Genomic DNA, 17,624 nt, shown 5'->3' with positions numbered 1-17,624 from the left:
CCGACCCCCGCCCCTCTCCAACATTTAGATGAAAGGGTTTAGGATTTTGGGTGACGCTTTGAATCACGTGTTCATAGGAAATAGGCTACACTACGTATAATTTTTGTCTGCGTCGTCCAGCCGCCGACCATAGTTGTTTTCTGTCCATACAGTGTGCGAGGAGAGGTAATGTAGCCTACCTTGCTGTGTTCACAGACTGACGGGTTCACGCCAGTTCACCGGGTTCATCTGAGGCGAGGACCCACCCCCTCCTCTCAAAGCGCAACGAACGGAGCTAATCTAATATAATTCATTTCTATATTAATGTCGGATTCCATTTTACTCCGGACCAACTATCAAGGTAATGGCACTTTCCCTTGTACAATAGAATAACTCGTATTATTAGAGTTATAATTCCAGATTGTTTACTCCAATTTTGGCTATAGAATTTTATCTGGCGCTGTAGTCTAGTCTAGGCAGTTTATATGAAGTCGCAAATATATAAAATGGCGACAGTAGGTGGGGGGTGTCGAGTTAGGATTTTGGGAAATATGTTTAATTCTACAGAATGAGCTGAAGATTGTCGCAAGTAAGAAGAGAGCCAATGTTTCCCAACAGGCTACTGGAGTGAACGAGTTAACTTGCCAGTTTGTTAGTTTCAAGAATGTAGCCTACAACGTTTACTTGCCCTCTCTCGCACGTTACAATGTGACGTTTCTGATGAATTTATTGCACAACACTGAATATTTCCCTCTTCTTTTTTGAGTGAGTCAGTGTTGACTATTCCCGTATTTAAGTTTTAAGGACTTTTTATGTGACGAATACATAATCTTATTGGATTTGATGACTGGTAGCCTAACTTGGACAACCCAGACGTCCAGCTGGATCTTCTGCAAAAAAATGTATTCCTTTTTAATCTATGAATTTTATGGCGACATTAATCGTTTCAACTCTTAAGTAATGTTTCAATGTTTAATTGAACACATTATTGGTTATATGTATTGCACAATTGTTTTAATTTAATTTCCCTCAGTCCTCGATACTGATTTGCTGATAGCTCAGCCAGCAATGAACTGCATTTTGGGAGCTGTCATCTTTTGATCTGCCTTTTTTCATGTGTGTCAAACTGTCAGAATATTGCAAGCTGTAAAGTCTTCCTCATGACTCCCATCTCTAAAACAGACAGGACACCCACATTTCTTTAGGTGTCTAGCCAATGAGGTGACCCTGTATAATCAATGCGTTTTCTGTTAGCTGTCCAACATGCCTGTGACACAGCAGGCATTCAGCATGGATCCCAGTGCTGACTAATATTACCTTATCCACTGCTCTGTGTGTGTCTGATGTTCATACACATTATATAGGACAATACGATGGTATCCTACCTCTTGAATGAGCAGCAGAAAATATTCATCCGGTAACTATCGGTTAAATATTCAACCCTGTAATCAGGGAAATGCGTGAGTGATTCATGCACATGCAATGAGTCAGAGGCATCATACCAATTGGAACGGAAGAAGCATGTCATGCTACCAAGGTATATGAAATATAATGTAAGGTTATTCAATTAGAATAAATATGCAGACACCTAATTTTACCATTAGCGCCCCCTCAAAATTCATAGATGCATGACATATGTAAAATAGGATTATTCCCTTGCTCCAATGCTTGGCAGACGTCTCTCATTACTGACTAATACAAAGCTAGACACGCTAGCTCCCACAGCCTGGCTAGATTCAGCCTGGTCCAGTGAGTGTGTATGTGTAGAGGGTTGCACTCTTCTAGGAGGTTACACTGGGGGAATGTCAATTCCCATTGTGGATCCCTGGGAACGTTCTTCCATCGCTCCTTCTCGGAACTGTTCTAATGAGGCCAGGCATATTGCCTTTTATCCTTATTCCCTGCAATTAGGGATGGCTCACAGTTTTGGCTATGGCCATAACAGAGAGTGTTTGTATACACAGACACAGCGTAATGGACCGAGAGTGCCCACCCCACTCTAAAAAAGAAACGTCCTCGAATGACACTCCTTAGTTACTGTACAAATATACCGCTTTGCGGATTATATGTTCTGATGTCTATCGACACCAGTCAAACAATATTTTCATTTCTGTGCCCTAGGTTTCACTGTGCTGTGTAGCCATTGCCAGAGCACACTCAAGCAGGTCATATGGTCATGATTTGCAGTTTTAGCTGACATCGAGTGTATAACATTCCTCAAGTTCAGAGAGGAAAATCAGCTATCTAATGCCAACCAGATCTATTTCCCAGCAGTTCTGTACAAACAACCATATTCATGATAACAGCATACTTCCCCCTCCTCACAAAAACAGTCCCATAAGCATACTACTTAGAGAGCTTTGTTTTGTTAGTCTGAAAGTCTACACCACTCTGTATGGGTTCACTCTTATTCTCTCCTTTTCATCGTATGGTATCGCTTTTTTCTTAGGAGTATCGAGGTACAATGCGATCGAAAGCCTCCTTGAGACAGCATGTTTGCTCTGTTCCAACCAAAATAAACTTATCTGCACAAAAACTAGGGGCTAGAGAGGAGAGAGCCCCTGCCACTTTCTCTGTCTCGTGCAAGAAAGGTTTGGTCAGCAGGAGCTGGCATTTGCCAAACTCTGGCAGTTACAAGAGGCTGTGATGTCAGCCATTTTAGGTTGGACAGTACAATGCGCAATACGCCGCCATTTTTCTTCCTTTTTCTTTTTAAGTTGCCAAATCAATGGCCTGGAGTCCCAGATACAGAACTGAAGGAGTTATTCATTAAAAACGCAGAAATAGGCTCCCGTGACTCAGGATTTCTTCACACAAATTTAGTCCGTCATTCACCCAGGCCGTTGAGGAAGGCTCTGGTGAAAAATATAAGATTCCGATGGAGGACATGAAAATCTATCTGAACAGAACTAGAGATGCTTTGGCATTAGCCCTAACCCTAACCCTTTGCAATGTATGTAGACCTCATTTGTTTTTTATTAGATGGTGCCACAAACACTTAATCAGTAGGGTGGACTGTGTAGTTGAGCAGGTATTGTCATTGTGGGAAGGTGTCTTTACAACTGACCCCACCCCAATAGTCCGGAACAGCTAAGCCAAGGCTGGCAATTTCAGAGATGGCACTGCAGGAGGATTAACATTGTCCTTTGCCTGCCATATAAGGTTGTTTTGTGTGTGTGTGTGTGTGTGTGTGTGTGTGTGTGTGTGTGTGTGTGTGTGTGTGTGTGTGTGTGTGTGTGTGTGTGTGTGTGTGTGTGTGTGTGTGTGTGTGTGTGTGTGTGTGTGTGTGTGTGTGTGCGCACACACGGCTGTCTGCTTGCGTGGTGGGTGTAGACGATTGACACCTCTGTGTGGGGTGTGGTGGGCAAGGAGAAGAGAGGGGTTGCCATGACAATGTTAACACATGAGTGGCATCGCCGACTGGTCTCTCAGCGGACCGGCTGCAGTCACGGATGTGGGGGGGGGGGGGGGGAGTTGACGTCTGACAACACCTGCGTCTCAGCAGGCATTCATACATTCACACACATACATATACTGGTACACGTAGAAATACATAACACACACACCCTGAAGACACACTCCGATACAGAATTTACGGGCATACAATTGGGAACATATTGAAGACAGATCCCACTATATTAACACTAGGTTAACCACTCACATCCTTGGCTACAGGTGTGTTTTTCATGACAGTAAATGTGGATTTTATGAATGCAATCACTAATCCATTACATAGCTATACACTTAAATTATTATGTGCCCACTAAATTCCAGCCATTCAGTCAATAACAGACACAGAAAGCATGATAGACACAGGAGACATCCAGACATGCAGGAAATGGAACAATGACAAGCCGACGGTCAGTCTTCTGAATAAGGCTCCCAGCGCTGGATCACGTTTCTCTTATAAATGAGGCGGCATTGTTCTCAACGTCTTCCCTGTTCAGGGCAGTAATTGCTATCCGTCTCTGACTTATATTTGGGTTTCCAGCTAACCCACTCACATGACTTGAATCTATTTAATGGACATTTGGCGGAAGATGTACTCATAAACATATTTTTTCCTGTCGTTTAGATGTGTCTGTCAGGAGTTGTTCTGTCTGTCCCACACCCACTTATGCCAGGAGCTGTTTCTGTTTCTGTTGATCTTCAACTCAATACCAGCTAAGCAGGCATTCAAGACAGCTGTGGATCACTGACACACTAATATATGGAAAAACAAATGTTGTCATAAAACAGCCAAGATCTCCTCAGCCCTTGTGTGACTGCAGCATCACCAACTGTTTACTGGCAGTTGAGTTAAAAGATAAATATTTCTGAAAGCTTTGGTGTAAAACGATGTGGATGTGTACTTCATTGCATTCTCTGTCATCTTCACCCATGTCCTCCTCTTACTCCAGCTGTCTGTCTGGGTCTGCTCTCCCTATGTCATTCCTTTTTCTCTGTCCTCTTTACTCCTCAGTCATGTGACCAGCAACATGGCATTGCAAAAGCCAATCTCTGTTTGCAAATATCAACTGTTGGTGACCTACAATTTACGCGTGCCTGTGGGCTATTTTATTGCAGATGTACCACTTCATACCCCTTCAGCTATGAAACCACATGTTTTTTAAAATAAGTGTTTTATTCTTATAAAGCAAATATTAAATATTTACTTGAAATTAAATCATTTCGACTGAGTTGAGCACACAAGGTAACATGAGGACTTTGCTTATGAAGAGTGAGCGGGGGTGTTCTGAGAGCTTGTCTGAAAGCTCTGTTACTTTGCCTCAGTTCAGATCAGTACTCTCCAGGTCTATGGAGATTAAACTCTTTTCATCTCAGCCATAGAGCCAGTGCCAGTATCGGGACATACGACACACCGGGAGACAGTTCCCGTCTGAGTCGTCTACTTTAGCGATGAAACACGAGGCCCCTCTTTTCAGAGTGCACCATTCAATGGCTCCCTGTCTGAGAAGCCCTAGTCTTGTCTGATCGCACATCTCGCTCGTGAGATAATGCACCCCATTCTTTTGAATGGTGACCTGGTTCTTCATGTACCCTTGCTCAACTTTGTGCCTGTCTTGGGTTTGTCATGCATGGAATTGGATGTTTTAGGGGGAGAGGTACCAGGGCTACGACACTGTGCTATATCTCAGCGCAGTACGCGGGACACAAATAACTTCAACCTATTAGTGCTCAGATGACATTTTCCATCACATGGTATTTTTTAAATGGCATGGCCTTTGTATCATTGTGATGAAGACCGATATTTGTTTTTTACATGCACATCTCCTTGATGCATTAGTATTTCAACATGTGATTGGGGAGCTCTGAGACCAGGAAACCAAATTTGAGCCACATTTGTGAAAAACTATCAGTTAGGATGAGGCAGTAATGATTATAGTTATACATTACAATTAACTGCTTCACCTCCTGGTGCATTCGGAAAGTATTCAGACCTCTTGACTTTTTCCGCATTTTGTTACGTTACAGCCTTATTCTAAAACGGATTAAATAAAACATCTTAACATTTACATAAGTATTTAGACCCTTTACTCAGTACTTTGTTGAAGCACCGTTGACAGCGATTACAGCCTGGATTCTTCTTGGGTATGACGCTACAAGCTTGACACACCTGTATTTGGGGTGTTTTTCCCCATTCTTCTCTGCAGCTCCTCTCAAGCGCTGTCAGGTTGGATGCAGAGCACCGCTGCACAGCTACTTTCAGGTCTCCCCAGAGATGTTCAATCGGGCTCTGGCTGGGCCACTCAAAGACTTGTCCCGAAGCCACTCCTGCGTTGTCTTTGCTGTGTGCTTAGGGTCGTTGTCCTGCTGGAAGCTGGACCTTCGCCCCAGTCTGAGGTCCTGAGCAGGTTTTCATCAAGGGTATCTCTGTACTTTGCACCGTTCATCTTTCCTTCACTCCTGACTAGTCTCCCAGTCCCTGTCGCTGAAAAACATCCCCACGGCATGATGCTGCCACCACCATGCTTCACTGTAGGGATAGTGCCAGATTTCCTCCAGACGTGACGCTTGGCATTCAGGCCAAAGAGTTGAATCTTGTTTTCATCAGACCAGAGAATCTTGTTTCTCATGGTCTGAGAGTCCTTTAGGTGCCTTTTGGCAAACTCCAAGCGGGCTGTCATGTGCCTTTTACTGCTTTTACTCAACTTGTTCTTGGGGACCTTCAATGCTGAAGAAATGTTTTGGTACCCTTCCCCAAATCTGTGCTTCGACACAATCCTGTCTCAGAGCTCTACAGACAATTTCTTTGACCTCATGGCTTGGATTCTGCTCTAACATGCACTGTCAACTGTGGGACCTTACATAAACAGGTGTGTGCCTTTCCAAATCAAGTCCTATCAATTGAATTTACCACAGGTGGGCTCAAATCAAGTTGTAGAAACATCACAAGAATGATCAATGAGAACAGGATGAACCTGAGCTCAATTTTGAGGTATAAGGTATTTCTGTTTTTAATAAATGTGCAAAAAAAAAATCTAAAAACCTGTTTTCACTTTGTCATTATGTGGTATTGTGTGTAGATTGATGAGGGAAAACATTTAATTGAATCCATTTTTTAAAATAAGACCAACGTAACAAAACGTGGGAAAAGTCAAGTGGTTTGAATACCTTCCGAATGTACTGTAACTGGGAACTAACTAGTAAGTCCACTGCCTTTCCCCTGTCCACACAGTACTAAAACCATACCTTCACATGTTATTCGTTGAGCATGAGAAGATCAGATTCGCTGGCATGAGAGCTGTAGCCAACGTCTCAATGGAATGCACTCGCTAAACCCCACTGTCCTCATCAGGGGTTAACTGTGTGCCGTCAGAAAGTATCATGACCTCCCTGCCAGCTAAACATACAGCAAATGCCCACGTCTGGATGCAGCGAACCGGGATTAATACATAAGATGCTGGTGACCTAGTTTTTTTTTGGTGTGTGTTTTTTTTTTTTTTTTTTGTCGGAAGGGAGCCGTCATTAGAAATAAAAGAGGCAGTTACAAAAAGGACATCGCGGCCCTTCCGGGATCAGCATGTACTGTGGGTAGTCATTTGGGATTTTAAATTCCGGAACAGGTTCATCTTTTATTTATCAACCAGCAGGCCATGGTGAATGCATACACATAACTTCACTCAGTCTGACTGGCTGAAGACGTACATGTTTTTCAGGAGTATGGCCACGTTCAAGAGAATAATGACCTGACTCTTAAGAATTTGGCTATAGATATTTCAAGAATGTAATAGTGTGCTCATTCGGCGTGCTATATTGACACACCTTGTAATAAATTAGTTTTAAGTACTGAGGTGGACACTGAGATGTGGACTGATGATGAAGATGATTAACGTCTGCCAAAGAGAGACAAATCTCAGCTATCTGCCGAAGCATCATGAAATCTCTGTGAGAACTAGATAAGATCAAGAGCAGTTTTTCAATTCACAGCAAGAGAGGCGGAGGGAGAGAGAGAATATGAGGGTTGTATTTAATGAGAGGGCAGTGTGGAATTGAAGCAGATTGTGTCCTCGCTTCATATTCTACGTTGTTGTACTAAGAATGTTGTTATCTATATATTTAGCTACATAACTGTAAAAACCGAATAAGCAGAAAACACTGATCTGAGTTGACCTTTGTCCTGAAAAGGCTTCAAACTGAGTTAAGGATTATTTTCAGCATCGGCATGAAAGTTAGCGTTGGGGGGAGTGGGCGTGGCTAATGGTGGAGTCTTAAACCGTCCTCTCGGCCGCAGAGACATCATTTTGCTGTCCTAGAGCTAATTTTCTTCAACCCTACACATTTTGCCTTAGTGTCATGCAATTCTACACATTTTGTCATGAGGTTGAGAGAAAAAAAAATCTGTTTTAAAGCTAGTGTCCTGCAATTGTCATGGCTAATAGCGTAAGAACACGGCATTAGCCATCTGAGTGACTCAAACATAACAGTTTTAGATTCTCTGTCTAGTTTTTATTTTGATGATTGTTGGTTCTCAAAGATGATCTTGTTTAAAAATATATAGTTCCACTATCTTTTCTACATGCTTTATATCTGGTTTACACTGAAAACATTTTTACCATCCCGGAAATTATTTTCCAAATTATATATATATATATTTTTGTATCATATATTTTGGAGTGATGGCAACGATTTAGCAGCTAAATGAATATAAGGGAAACACTGGTGTGTACGAGTGTGTGCGTGCATGCATATGTGCAATTTGAAGCAATTGTGAGGAACCTCCATGTGTGAGTGTGTTAGAGTACGAAGGGGGTATATTTACAGAGAGTGGATGTGTGTGTGTGTGTATTCATGGATGTGCGTGTTTACCAAAACGAATAGCGTACGTCATCCTAAATAAAGGGTGACAAATAGTTGGAGGCCCTTTGATGCAATCTGTCAATTTGATTGCTCAACATAATGCAATGTTGCATGTGTCATTAAAATCATTGTTGAGAGCACATCGGGGAGCACTGATGTCACCAGATGGCTCCCAAAAGTTGTGTACACCCCAATGTAAAGGGTTGGAACATTATTGCCTGTAAAATGTAGACTGGCTCTTATCCAAGGTTGGCAGAAGAGGGAGGCACATGACAATGTAAAAATGACTGGGAGTTTCCCTGATTGTGTGTGGATGCATTCTTATTAGGAATTATTTAACTTATCACATCTTTTTCTGTTTTCTCTCCCATAGGTTTCCAGTGAGCTGCCAAAACAGCCTGTTGTCGTGTGAGAGGAGTCCCAGAAGCTGAGGACAAACATGAAGCAACACTGTAATGTCATCGCGGCTGGCCCATGACATTTAAACCCCATCAGTCCTCTCCACATACCACTCGCCCTCCGTTACCATACGGGACAATCAGTCAGTCACCCATCATCTACACACCACTACAATACAATGGCCAGCAAGAGGAAGTCAACAGTGCCATGCATGATCCCATCCAAAAACAAACACATGCGTGAGGAGATCATACTTGGCTGCCTCCCTGAGCTCCTACCCACAATCCCAGAGGACAGTATCCTCAGCATATCTGGAAAAGACGGACGCCATTTCTTCCAGGATTCCTTTAGACCTGAAGGGGGTGACCGATGGCAGAAAGGGGGCACATACAGCTGCCCACCTTGCCACTTTGAGTCCAGAGATCTGAACTACTTTTTGGACCACCTGCACAGCTGCCACGTAGACTTCAGGGCCCAGCCCAGTTTCTACTGCCTGATCTGTGGTGTGTCAGTGGTCAGGTTTGAGGCCCTAGCCCTGCACAACTCTAAAGCTCACCCTGGGGTGTCGGGGGGCTCTGTCACCGTGTCCCTGCATGTCAGGAAGAGCGATGGGGCGACTATCGTGGAGCAGAGCCTGTTCACAACAAATGGGGTGGACTCTAACGATCCTGCAATCTCCTTCACTAAAACTCCTATAGTGAGAATGATGAAGGCCAAGGGACAGCACAAGAAGATTGTAGTCTCCCACACAGTAGAGGTGCGGAGGATAGACACTGGGAAGGAGATGAAGCAGACAGACCCCACCATGTTGACGAATGTGCCTAAACTACAGAATGGGTCTCTCAGTGGGACCAGTGGCCCTGCTATGTTGAGGAAACCTCACACTCATGTGATAACGACAACGGTGCCCAATCAAGCCTATCACCAGCACAGCCCTCCCACTTTCTCATTCTCCTCCTCATCCTCCGATTCCATCAAAAACCTCCCAAAGGTGATGATTCCCCTGAGCAGCATCCCCACCTATGATGCTGCCATGGACACCAGCAGTTTTCTCAAGACTTCCTTTGGAAAGTTCCCCTACCCGACCAAAGCTGAGCTTTGCTACCTGACCGTGGTCTCTGATTGGCCAGAGGAGCTGATCAAACTCTGGTTTACCGCCCATAGACTCAAACAGGGCATCAGCTGGTCCCCCGAGGAGATAGAGGAGGCCAGGAGAAAGATGTTCAGCACTGTCTTTCAAGGAACAGCACCCCCAAAACAGCCCCCTAAGCAACGGCACAACAATCATGTTGTAAACCAACACACTGTCCATGCCCAGCCTGCTCCAGTGGGCCCCAGCCACCAGGCTGCCAGGGTGTCCCATGGTAGTTTAGTGAACAGGCATGCTGGAGTCATAGCCACTTCGGCTAGCATTTCAGCCTCTGGTCACCCGGTCACCACTAGGGTCTCTTATGTCGCCCCAACCATGATCCCCCCGAAATATCAGACAGTGGTCAGCGGAACAACGCAGGTAGTAGCCAGGAACACTATCCCCACTACTGTGCCCAGCCTGGAGTCTGACAAGAGTGTTGCGCAAAGGTTGGGATTGGCGGGAAACAATGGTTGTGTCATTAGCACCATCAGCAGAAGCAGCAGTAGCAGTAGTAGTTGCAGTAGCAGCAGCAGCATCAGTAGTTACTCCTCCATTAGTACTGACGCCGGGGACCATGGCACTAGGAAACCAATCAGCATCATCAGTTGCACCTCCAACATTGGCAATAATGATGATTGTCTCACTGACAGCCCTGACAAACCAAACAATCAAAGCAGCGGACATTATAGCATACCATCTGTCCTGGAAGGCTTCAGCAGCAGCAACAAAAGTAAAGTGGTCATGAGTAATACCGCCAAATCTAACGTTATCGCCTATAACATCCATAGCAACGGCAACACAGCTAATCAGGATCATTACCCATCAACAATGGGTGATGATGACCGTAACGACAACAATATCCACAAGTCCAACAACGGCAGTATGAGTAGTGGCTACTCCAGTACTAGCAATAATGATAATGTCAACAACCTGAACCATGCCAGCAAAGCCCAAAACGAAAACACCAGCACCAGTGTCATTGCCAAAAGCAGCGGCAGTGGCATATCTATTGTAGAGGATGGCAAATGCACGAAGGAGGTTCCAATGAAAGCTATGTCAGTCCTGCGGCAGCTTATCAAGGAGGAAGACCATTTTGGGGATGACAGGACCTGCCCTGAACTAAAAGTTGACCCCATAAAGATCAACCTGCAGAGGTCCATGGTGAGCGATCCAGCTTCAAAACCTGCTTCAGAGGCCTTCCATCCAGAGCTCAAGTCTGAGACTCACATCTCAGACCTGTCACAACCGTCCTTCTCTGCCCCCTGGGGCAAGAAAACACCCAGGCAGGTGCACCTTCTGAGACAGGCATTCACCAGCACACGCTGGCCCAGCAGCCAGCAGTCCGAGGAGCTGAGTATCATGACGGGTCTGCCCAAGCCAGAGGTGGTCCGCTGGTTCAGTGACAGCCGCTATATTCACAAGAACAGCCAGCTGAAATGGCTGGAGGGCTACCAGTGCCTACCAGCAGAGGGGGAGGAAGGAAAAGGCCCCAGAGACTACAACGCAGGGGCACTGATCAACCCTCAGGAGGTTCATAGGAAACTGGTGGAGCAGGAGGTGAACAAGCAGCTTGATGGAGGACCTGAGGGGCTGAGCTCAGGGCAGCGGGGATTCTGGTGGGGTGCAGACACACAGAGGCCGCTGTTGAGTCCAGCAGGGCCAGAGGAGACTGGGGAGAGAGAAAGAGCTGTGGATACAGGGAATGCCGAAGGACTACATGGTCACTGGGCAGAGAGGGAGGATGACCACCAGCAGCCAGTTACCAGCCAGGCCTTTGGTGAGCAGCAGACAGAGCCCAGGTGAGTTCTATCAGTTACCGTTGTCTAATGAAAAGTACTGAATCTGTGATCACCTCATATACTCAAGGCCGGACCGCTCATTGGGCAGGATTAGGCCGCCGCCTATTGAGGCAGATTGAAGAGGGTGGCATTTGAGCTAAACTGGTCAAGACGCACCTCCAACAACACATAAAACCTCACATAATTATTTTGATGTTTAAAAAAATAGAAATGTCAAAAAACACGTACCCCTTCGTCATGATATCCAATTCGTAGCTACAGTCTTGTCCCATCGCTGCAACTCCCCTACGGACTCGTGCGAGGCGAAGGTCGAGAGCAATGCGTCCTCTGAAACACGACCCTGCCAAGCCACACTGCTTCTTGACACAATGCTCACTTAACCCAGAAGCTAGCCGCACCAATGTGTCGGAGGAAACACTGTACAACTGGCGACCAAAGTCAGTGTGCACTGCACCCGGCCCGCCACAAGGACTCGCTAGAGTGCAATGGGACAAGGATATCCTGGGCTGGCCAAATCCTACCCAAACCCAGACGGCCAATGGACGCCGCCTCATGGGTCTCTCGGTCGCGGCCGGCTGTGACACACCATGGGATTGAACCGGGGTCTGTAGTGACGCCTCTAGCACTGCAATGCAGTGCCTTGGACCACTGGGAGGCCAAACCTCGTATATTTCTGCCCAAAAACAATAACTATTTCTCTCAACCAGTGGCATATGGGTTTTTTAGGTGAGCGCTGATGCCAGCCTGTGATAATCAGTGCCCACTTTGTCAAAATGCAGGGGTGCAAAATATTTCCTTTTTCCTTTCCCAGCATGCCTCTCCAGAGTGCTGTTGGAGAAACGCATCGCTGCTACTCTCCACCAACGCTCCGTCCCCCAAAAATGATCTAACATAAATCATGTAGCAGACATAGTATACGGGTGGCCTTTTCTGTAGCCTACAGGCTGGAGATAAAATGTATGACAATGTAATGAGACAGACACTTTTTTTACATCATGTATTTTTCTCCGAACAAATAGCCTAATCTAAATGGCACCCAATCAAATACAAAATGTGCTGATATGTTAAGAAACAATATACAGTTGAAGTCTGAAGTTTACATACACTTATGTTGGAGTCATTAAAACTCGTTTTTCAACCACTCCACAAATTCCTTGTTAACATACTATAGTTTTGCCAAGCCTGTTCGGATATCTACTTTGTGCATGACACAAGTAATTTTTCCAACAATAGTTGACAGACAGATTATTTCACTTATAATTCACTGTATCACAATTCCAGTGGGTCAGGAGTTTAGATACACTAAGTTGACTGTGCCTTTAAACAGCTTGGAAAATTCCAGAAAATTATATCATGGCTTTAGAAGCATCTGATAGGCTAATTGACATAATTTGAGTGAATTGGAGGTGTACATGTGGATGTATTTCAAGGCCTACCTTCAAACTCAGTGTCTCTTTGCTTGACATCATGGGAAAATCAAAATAAATCAGCCAAGACCTCAGAAAAAAATGTGTGGACCTCCACAAGTCTGATTCATCCTTGGGAGAAATTTCCAAATGCCTGAAGGTACCACATGGATCTGTATAAACAATAGTACGCAAGTACAAACACCATGGAACCACGCAGTCGTCTTACCGCTCAGGAAGGAGACGCGTTCTGTCTCCTAGAGATGAAAGTACTTTGGTGTGAAAAGTGCAAATCAATCCCATAAATATAGCAAAGGTTTTTGTGAAGATGCTGGAGGAAACCGGTACAAAAGTATCTATATCCACAGTAAAACGAGTCCTATATTGACATAATCTGAAAGGCCGCTCAGCAAGGAAGAAGTCACTGCTCCAAAACCACCATAAGAAAGCCAGACTACGGTTTGCAACTGCACATGGGGACAAAGATCGTACTTGTCCTCTGGTCTGATGAAACAAAAACAGAACTGTTTGGCCATAATGACAATAGTTATGTTTGGAGGGGGAAAAAGGGAGGCTTGCAAGCCGAAGAACACCATCCCAACTGTGAAGCACGGAGGTGGCAGCATCATGTTGTGGAGGTGGCAGCATCATGTTGTGGGGGTGCTTTGTTGTAGGAGGGACTGGCACACTTCACAAAATAAATAGATGGCTACATGAGGAGGACAATTATGTGGACATGTTGAAGCAACATCTGAAGACATCAGTCAGGAAGTTAAAGCTTGGTCGCAAATGGGTCTTCCAAATGAACAATGACCCCAAGCATATTTCCAAAGTTGTGGCAAAATGGTTTAAGGACAACAAAGTCTAGGTATTGGAGTGGCCATCACAAAGCCCTGACCTCAATCCTATAGAAAATGTGTGGGCAGAACTGAAAAAGTGTGTGCGAGCAAGGAGGCCTACAAACCTAACTCAGTTACATCAGCTCTGTCAGGAAGAATGGGCCAAAACTCAACCAACTTTTGGGAAGCTTGTGGAAGGATACCTGAAACGTTTGACCCAAGTTAAACAATTTAAAGGCAATGCTACCAAATACTAATTGAGTGTATGTAAACTTCTGACCCACTGGGAATGTGATGAAATAAATAAAAGCTGAAATCATTCTCTCTGCTATTATTCTGACATGTCACATTCTTAAAATAAAGTGGTGATCCTAACTGACCTAAAACAGGGACTTTTTACTAGGATTAAATGTTAGGAATTGTGAAAACTGAGAGTTTAAATGTATTTGGCTAAGGTGTATGTAAACTTCCGACTTCAACTGTATCCTAACACAGGACAGGTCAAAGTAAAAATGGACAATATGGAATGGATAATCTGGCTACTCACAGCTGCTGTCCAGGAGTTTCACCACGTGTCATGATCAGTGGTTTCAAGTCTGTATCCGTAAATTTGACGAGCTGATCATAGCGAAAAATAAAATACTTCTGCATTTCCCGCTGTGTAAACCCATTGAAAATATGCTCAGGATAACTCCTCCTGATGAAGTTGGGTATACAGGCTGCATCACATTCGGCTGTAATTGGGAGTCCCATAGGGCGGCGCACAATTGGCCCAGCGTCGTCCAGGTTTGGCCAGGGTAGGCCGTCATTGTAAATAAGAATTTGTTCTTTCCTAGTTAAATAAAAATAATTCAGAGCTTAAATAGCCAAAATGATTAGTCAAAGGAATCAGGACTAATAATGCCAATGCAACAGCCTGGGGCGGCAGGGTAGCCTAGTGGTTAGAGCGTTGGACTAGTAACCGGAAGGTTGCGAGTTCAAACCCCCGAGCTGACAAGGTACAAATCTGTCGTTCTGCCCCTGAACAGGCAGTTAACCCACTGTTCCCAGGCCGTCATTGAAAATAAGAATGTGTTCTTAACTGACTTGGACATACGTATTTTTGACATCTTTTCAACGTCATTTTGCTTACAGGGACTATTCTAGTTTTGCCGGTGGCATTATTGTTGTCTCTGCCCTGCATATGCATACCTTCATGGAATTTCTATGTGTTAGGTCAGTTGTTTACGTGCCAGCCTGGATGAGGAAGATAATTGCTCCTTCGTCATCACAGAATGTCAAAAACTATACTGTTGATATTTACAGTAGCTATATATTGCTCTAATATTGGATATGATTTATTTATGGCTTTGTAAACTGTAAAATTGAAGTTGAAGAAAAAATGTCAGTTATGTGTTTGTAGTTGTTACTGTGTGAAGAATAAAGAAATGAACCGGGGGAGAGAGTGTGGGTATTCATATAGAGTGGCTTGTTCAGACAATCAAAGGTCTGTGTTTTAAGAAGCTATTTTTAGAAGAGTTGGAGTCTGGGCCATTGAATTATAGATTAAGAGAGCATGCTAATATATGTGAATAAATCATGTCTATTGTCTTTTGTGAGTTGGATGTTACGAGGAAATCAGAGACTAACTTCTATATCTTTTAACAGTGCTTATTCAAAAAATACATATATAACATTTATTCATGGAAAATTTATTTTCATCAGAACAGTATTGTACTAATGTGAGTCCTGTGTGTGTGTTTTCAGGGACCGTCTGATAATAGAGCTGCTTGAAGTGTGACGGAGTGGCCCAAACCTACCGGGGGTAAAGGATGGGTTGGCTGGCTGGCTTTACAGATGGCCATGGTCTGGTGTGTTCATTATGACAGCAGATGTGATTGTAGCTGGACCGTTGGACTGTAACTGTGAATAACCCCATCACTTCCTGCCATCCTCTAAAGAAAGAACTTCTCACCTTTTGAGTCCTGTGATGTTCAAGCCTTTCTTCATTCTTCTTTGTGGTCGTGTGAGGAATGGGATGGTGCGCATAGAGGGTGGTAAGCCGGATGAGACAGAGAGAAGACTAACACTGACTGGACAACTGACTTGAATGAGGGAAGATGGGAGCGGGATAAAGAGATACTGTTTAGGGAAAGGGAGATGTATATGATTGAAACTGCACTAAAGAGGGGTTTTGTTGACTGGACAAAATGAGCAGTGTCTAGGAGATGTTATTGTTGGCTTTGATATTTGTAACTTTTTTTTTTAGCAACCAGTACTTCAGCACTGCCTTGAATTTTACTTTCCTCCGTTAATTGGTTTTTCAATTTTACTTACTCTTCTTCTATAGTCACTGTAAGTCCAGAAATAATTGAGCCTCTAGTTTTATTTATCTCTGTATAAATGTTGGTGATCACTCAACAGTTCAGCTACAGCAGCGTTTCCCAAACTTGGTCCTCCGGAACACATTTAGTTTTGCCCAAACACTACACAGCTGATTCAAATTATCTAAGCTTGATGATTAGTTGATTATTTGAATCAGCTGTGTAGTGTTCGGGCAAAAAACCTAAACGTGCACCCCTTGGGGTCCTGAGGACTGCGTTTGAGAAACCCTGAGCTACACGCAAGAGACAATACAATGCACTAGCAGACAGCAATGCTAAAATCACACTGCCCCAGAATAAAGATATTGACAGAGCTCTGTCAAAATCAATACTGCCCTGGCTGAATCTACAAACCCAATCATAAGAGAAGCCTGTCACGCGAACGTTGCCTTACTAAGTCTGTCCCAATGCATTGATATGACCGGTCCGCCCATCACATATAGCTTTCCAGCTACTGTGATGTTGAGATAAAAAAAAAAGGTGCCAGTGCATTAAAGTTACTGCTGTGCTGGTTTATATCTGTGAATAAATTTTTAAAAAAAGATGCTGCTTCTGTATTCTTGTAAAAGCTTAACATTCAGCTGTAATATGAAATATACTGGCAAATGCTATAAAATAAATGTCAATTTGATCAAATGCCTTGGAGGACACAGAGGTAGATCTTGTGCTAGCTAGAGAGCCAAATGAGGAGATCTTTTCATTCCTCTGAATTTTTCATATTAACAAACATGGTCACTACATGCGTCTAATAAGCTGCTAAATAGCTAAGAACGGTGCTATACCATCCAAAGTGAAATTGGAGGTGATCTCCTACCAGCAGTGTATGCACTTGTGTTGAATGTTACCAATTTGTTTTGCTTTGAAAAATAAAGATGAAAAGAAATCTGGACTTACGGTGTTATGATCACTTTAACTTTTATGAAATAGTTTGATCATAAAGCACTGTTGTATCATCCTTTCTACACTTTCCAGAATAAATTCTCACTGAGGAAGACTGCTTACTTGTTTTTACTGCCACATGAAAAGCTGTCACACCTGTAGATTGATTATAGAACAAACATGACATGTTTGTAGCGACCCCGTGTTTATGAGCGCGGATATCGACTCTGCCACTCGAGCATGCTCTTGTGGCACAGTCCATGGCGTGCTGGGCTACGGGCCGGGTTCAGGGTTCGAGATGAGCTCCTTGCCGGTTTCATTACACTGGTGTCAGAAGTGGGATTGAATTAAAGAGTTAATTCGATATTTGTAGGGGCGTATTAATCTAGATCAAGAAAGAATGGGCAAGTCTTCCTTTTAAACAGTGTCATCTACTGGTAGTGGACAGTTGATACACTCTCTCAAAGTTAAAGACACCAACGCCTTTACAAGAAAAATCAATTGGTGTCAAACTGAGCTCTTGCTTC

General features: G+C 43.9%; 1 protein-coding gene across 1 annotated transcript; it reads left to right on the top strand.

The window, feature by feature from the left end:
* Window positions 1-99: 99 nt before the first annotated feature.
* zhx3a (zinc fingers and homeoboxes 3a) lies at window positions 100-17,210 on the top strand. Its single transcript, XM_046342742.1, has 3 exons — window positions 100-340; window positions 8,654-11,610; window positions 15,602-17,210. The coding sequence occupies exons 2-3, from the start codon at window positions 8,858-8,860 to the stop codon at window positions 15,633-15,635; spliced, it is 2,787 nt and encodes a 928-aa protein (XP_046198698.1). The 5' UTR covers window positions 100-340; window positions 8,654-8,857; the 3' UTR covers window positions 15,636-17,210.
* Window positions 17,211-17,624: the final 414 nt, after the last annotated feature.

This window comes from Oncorhynchus gorbuscha, linkage group LG03 (assembly GCF_021184085.1).
Source record: "Oncorhynchus gorbuscha isolate QuinsamMale2020 ecotype Even-year linkage group LG03, OgorEven_v1.0, whole genome shotgun sequence".
Classification (NCBI taxonomy): Eukaryota; Metazoa; Chordata; class Actinopteri; order Salmoniformes; family Salmonidae; genus Oncorhynchus; species Oncorhynchus gorbuscha.
The sequence above is the reverse complement of the archived record's forward strand: the minus strand, read 5'-3'. Positions and strand labels throughout refer to the sequence as shown.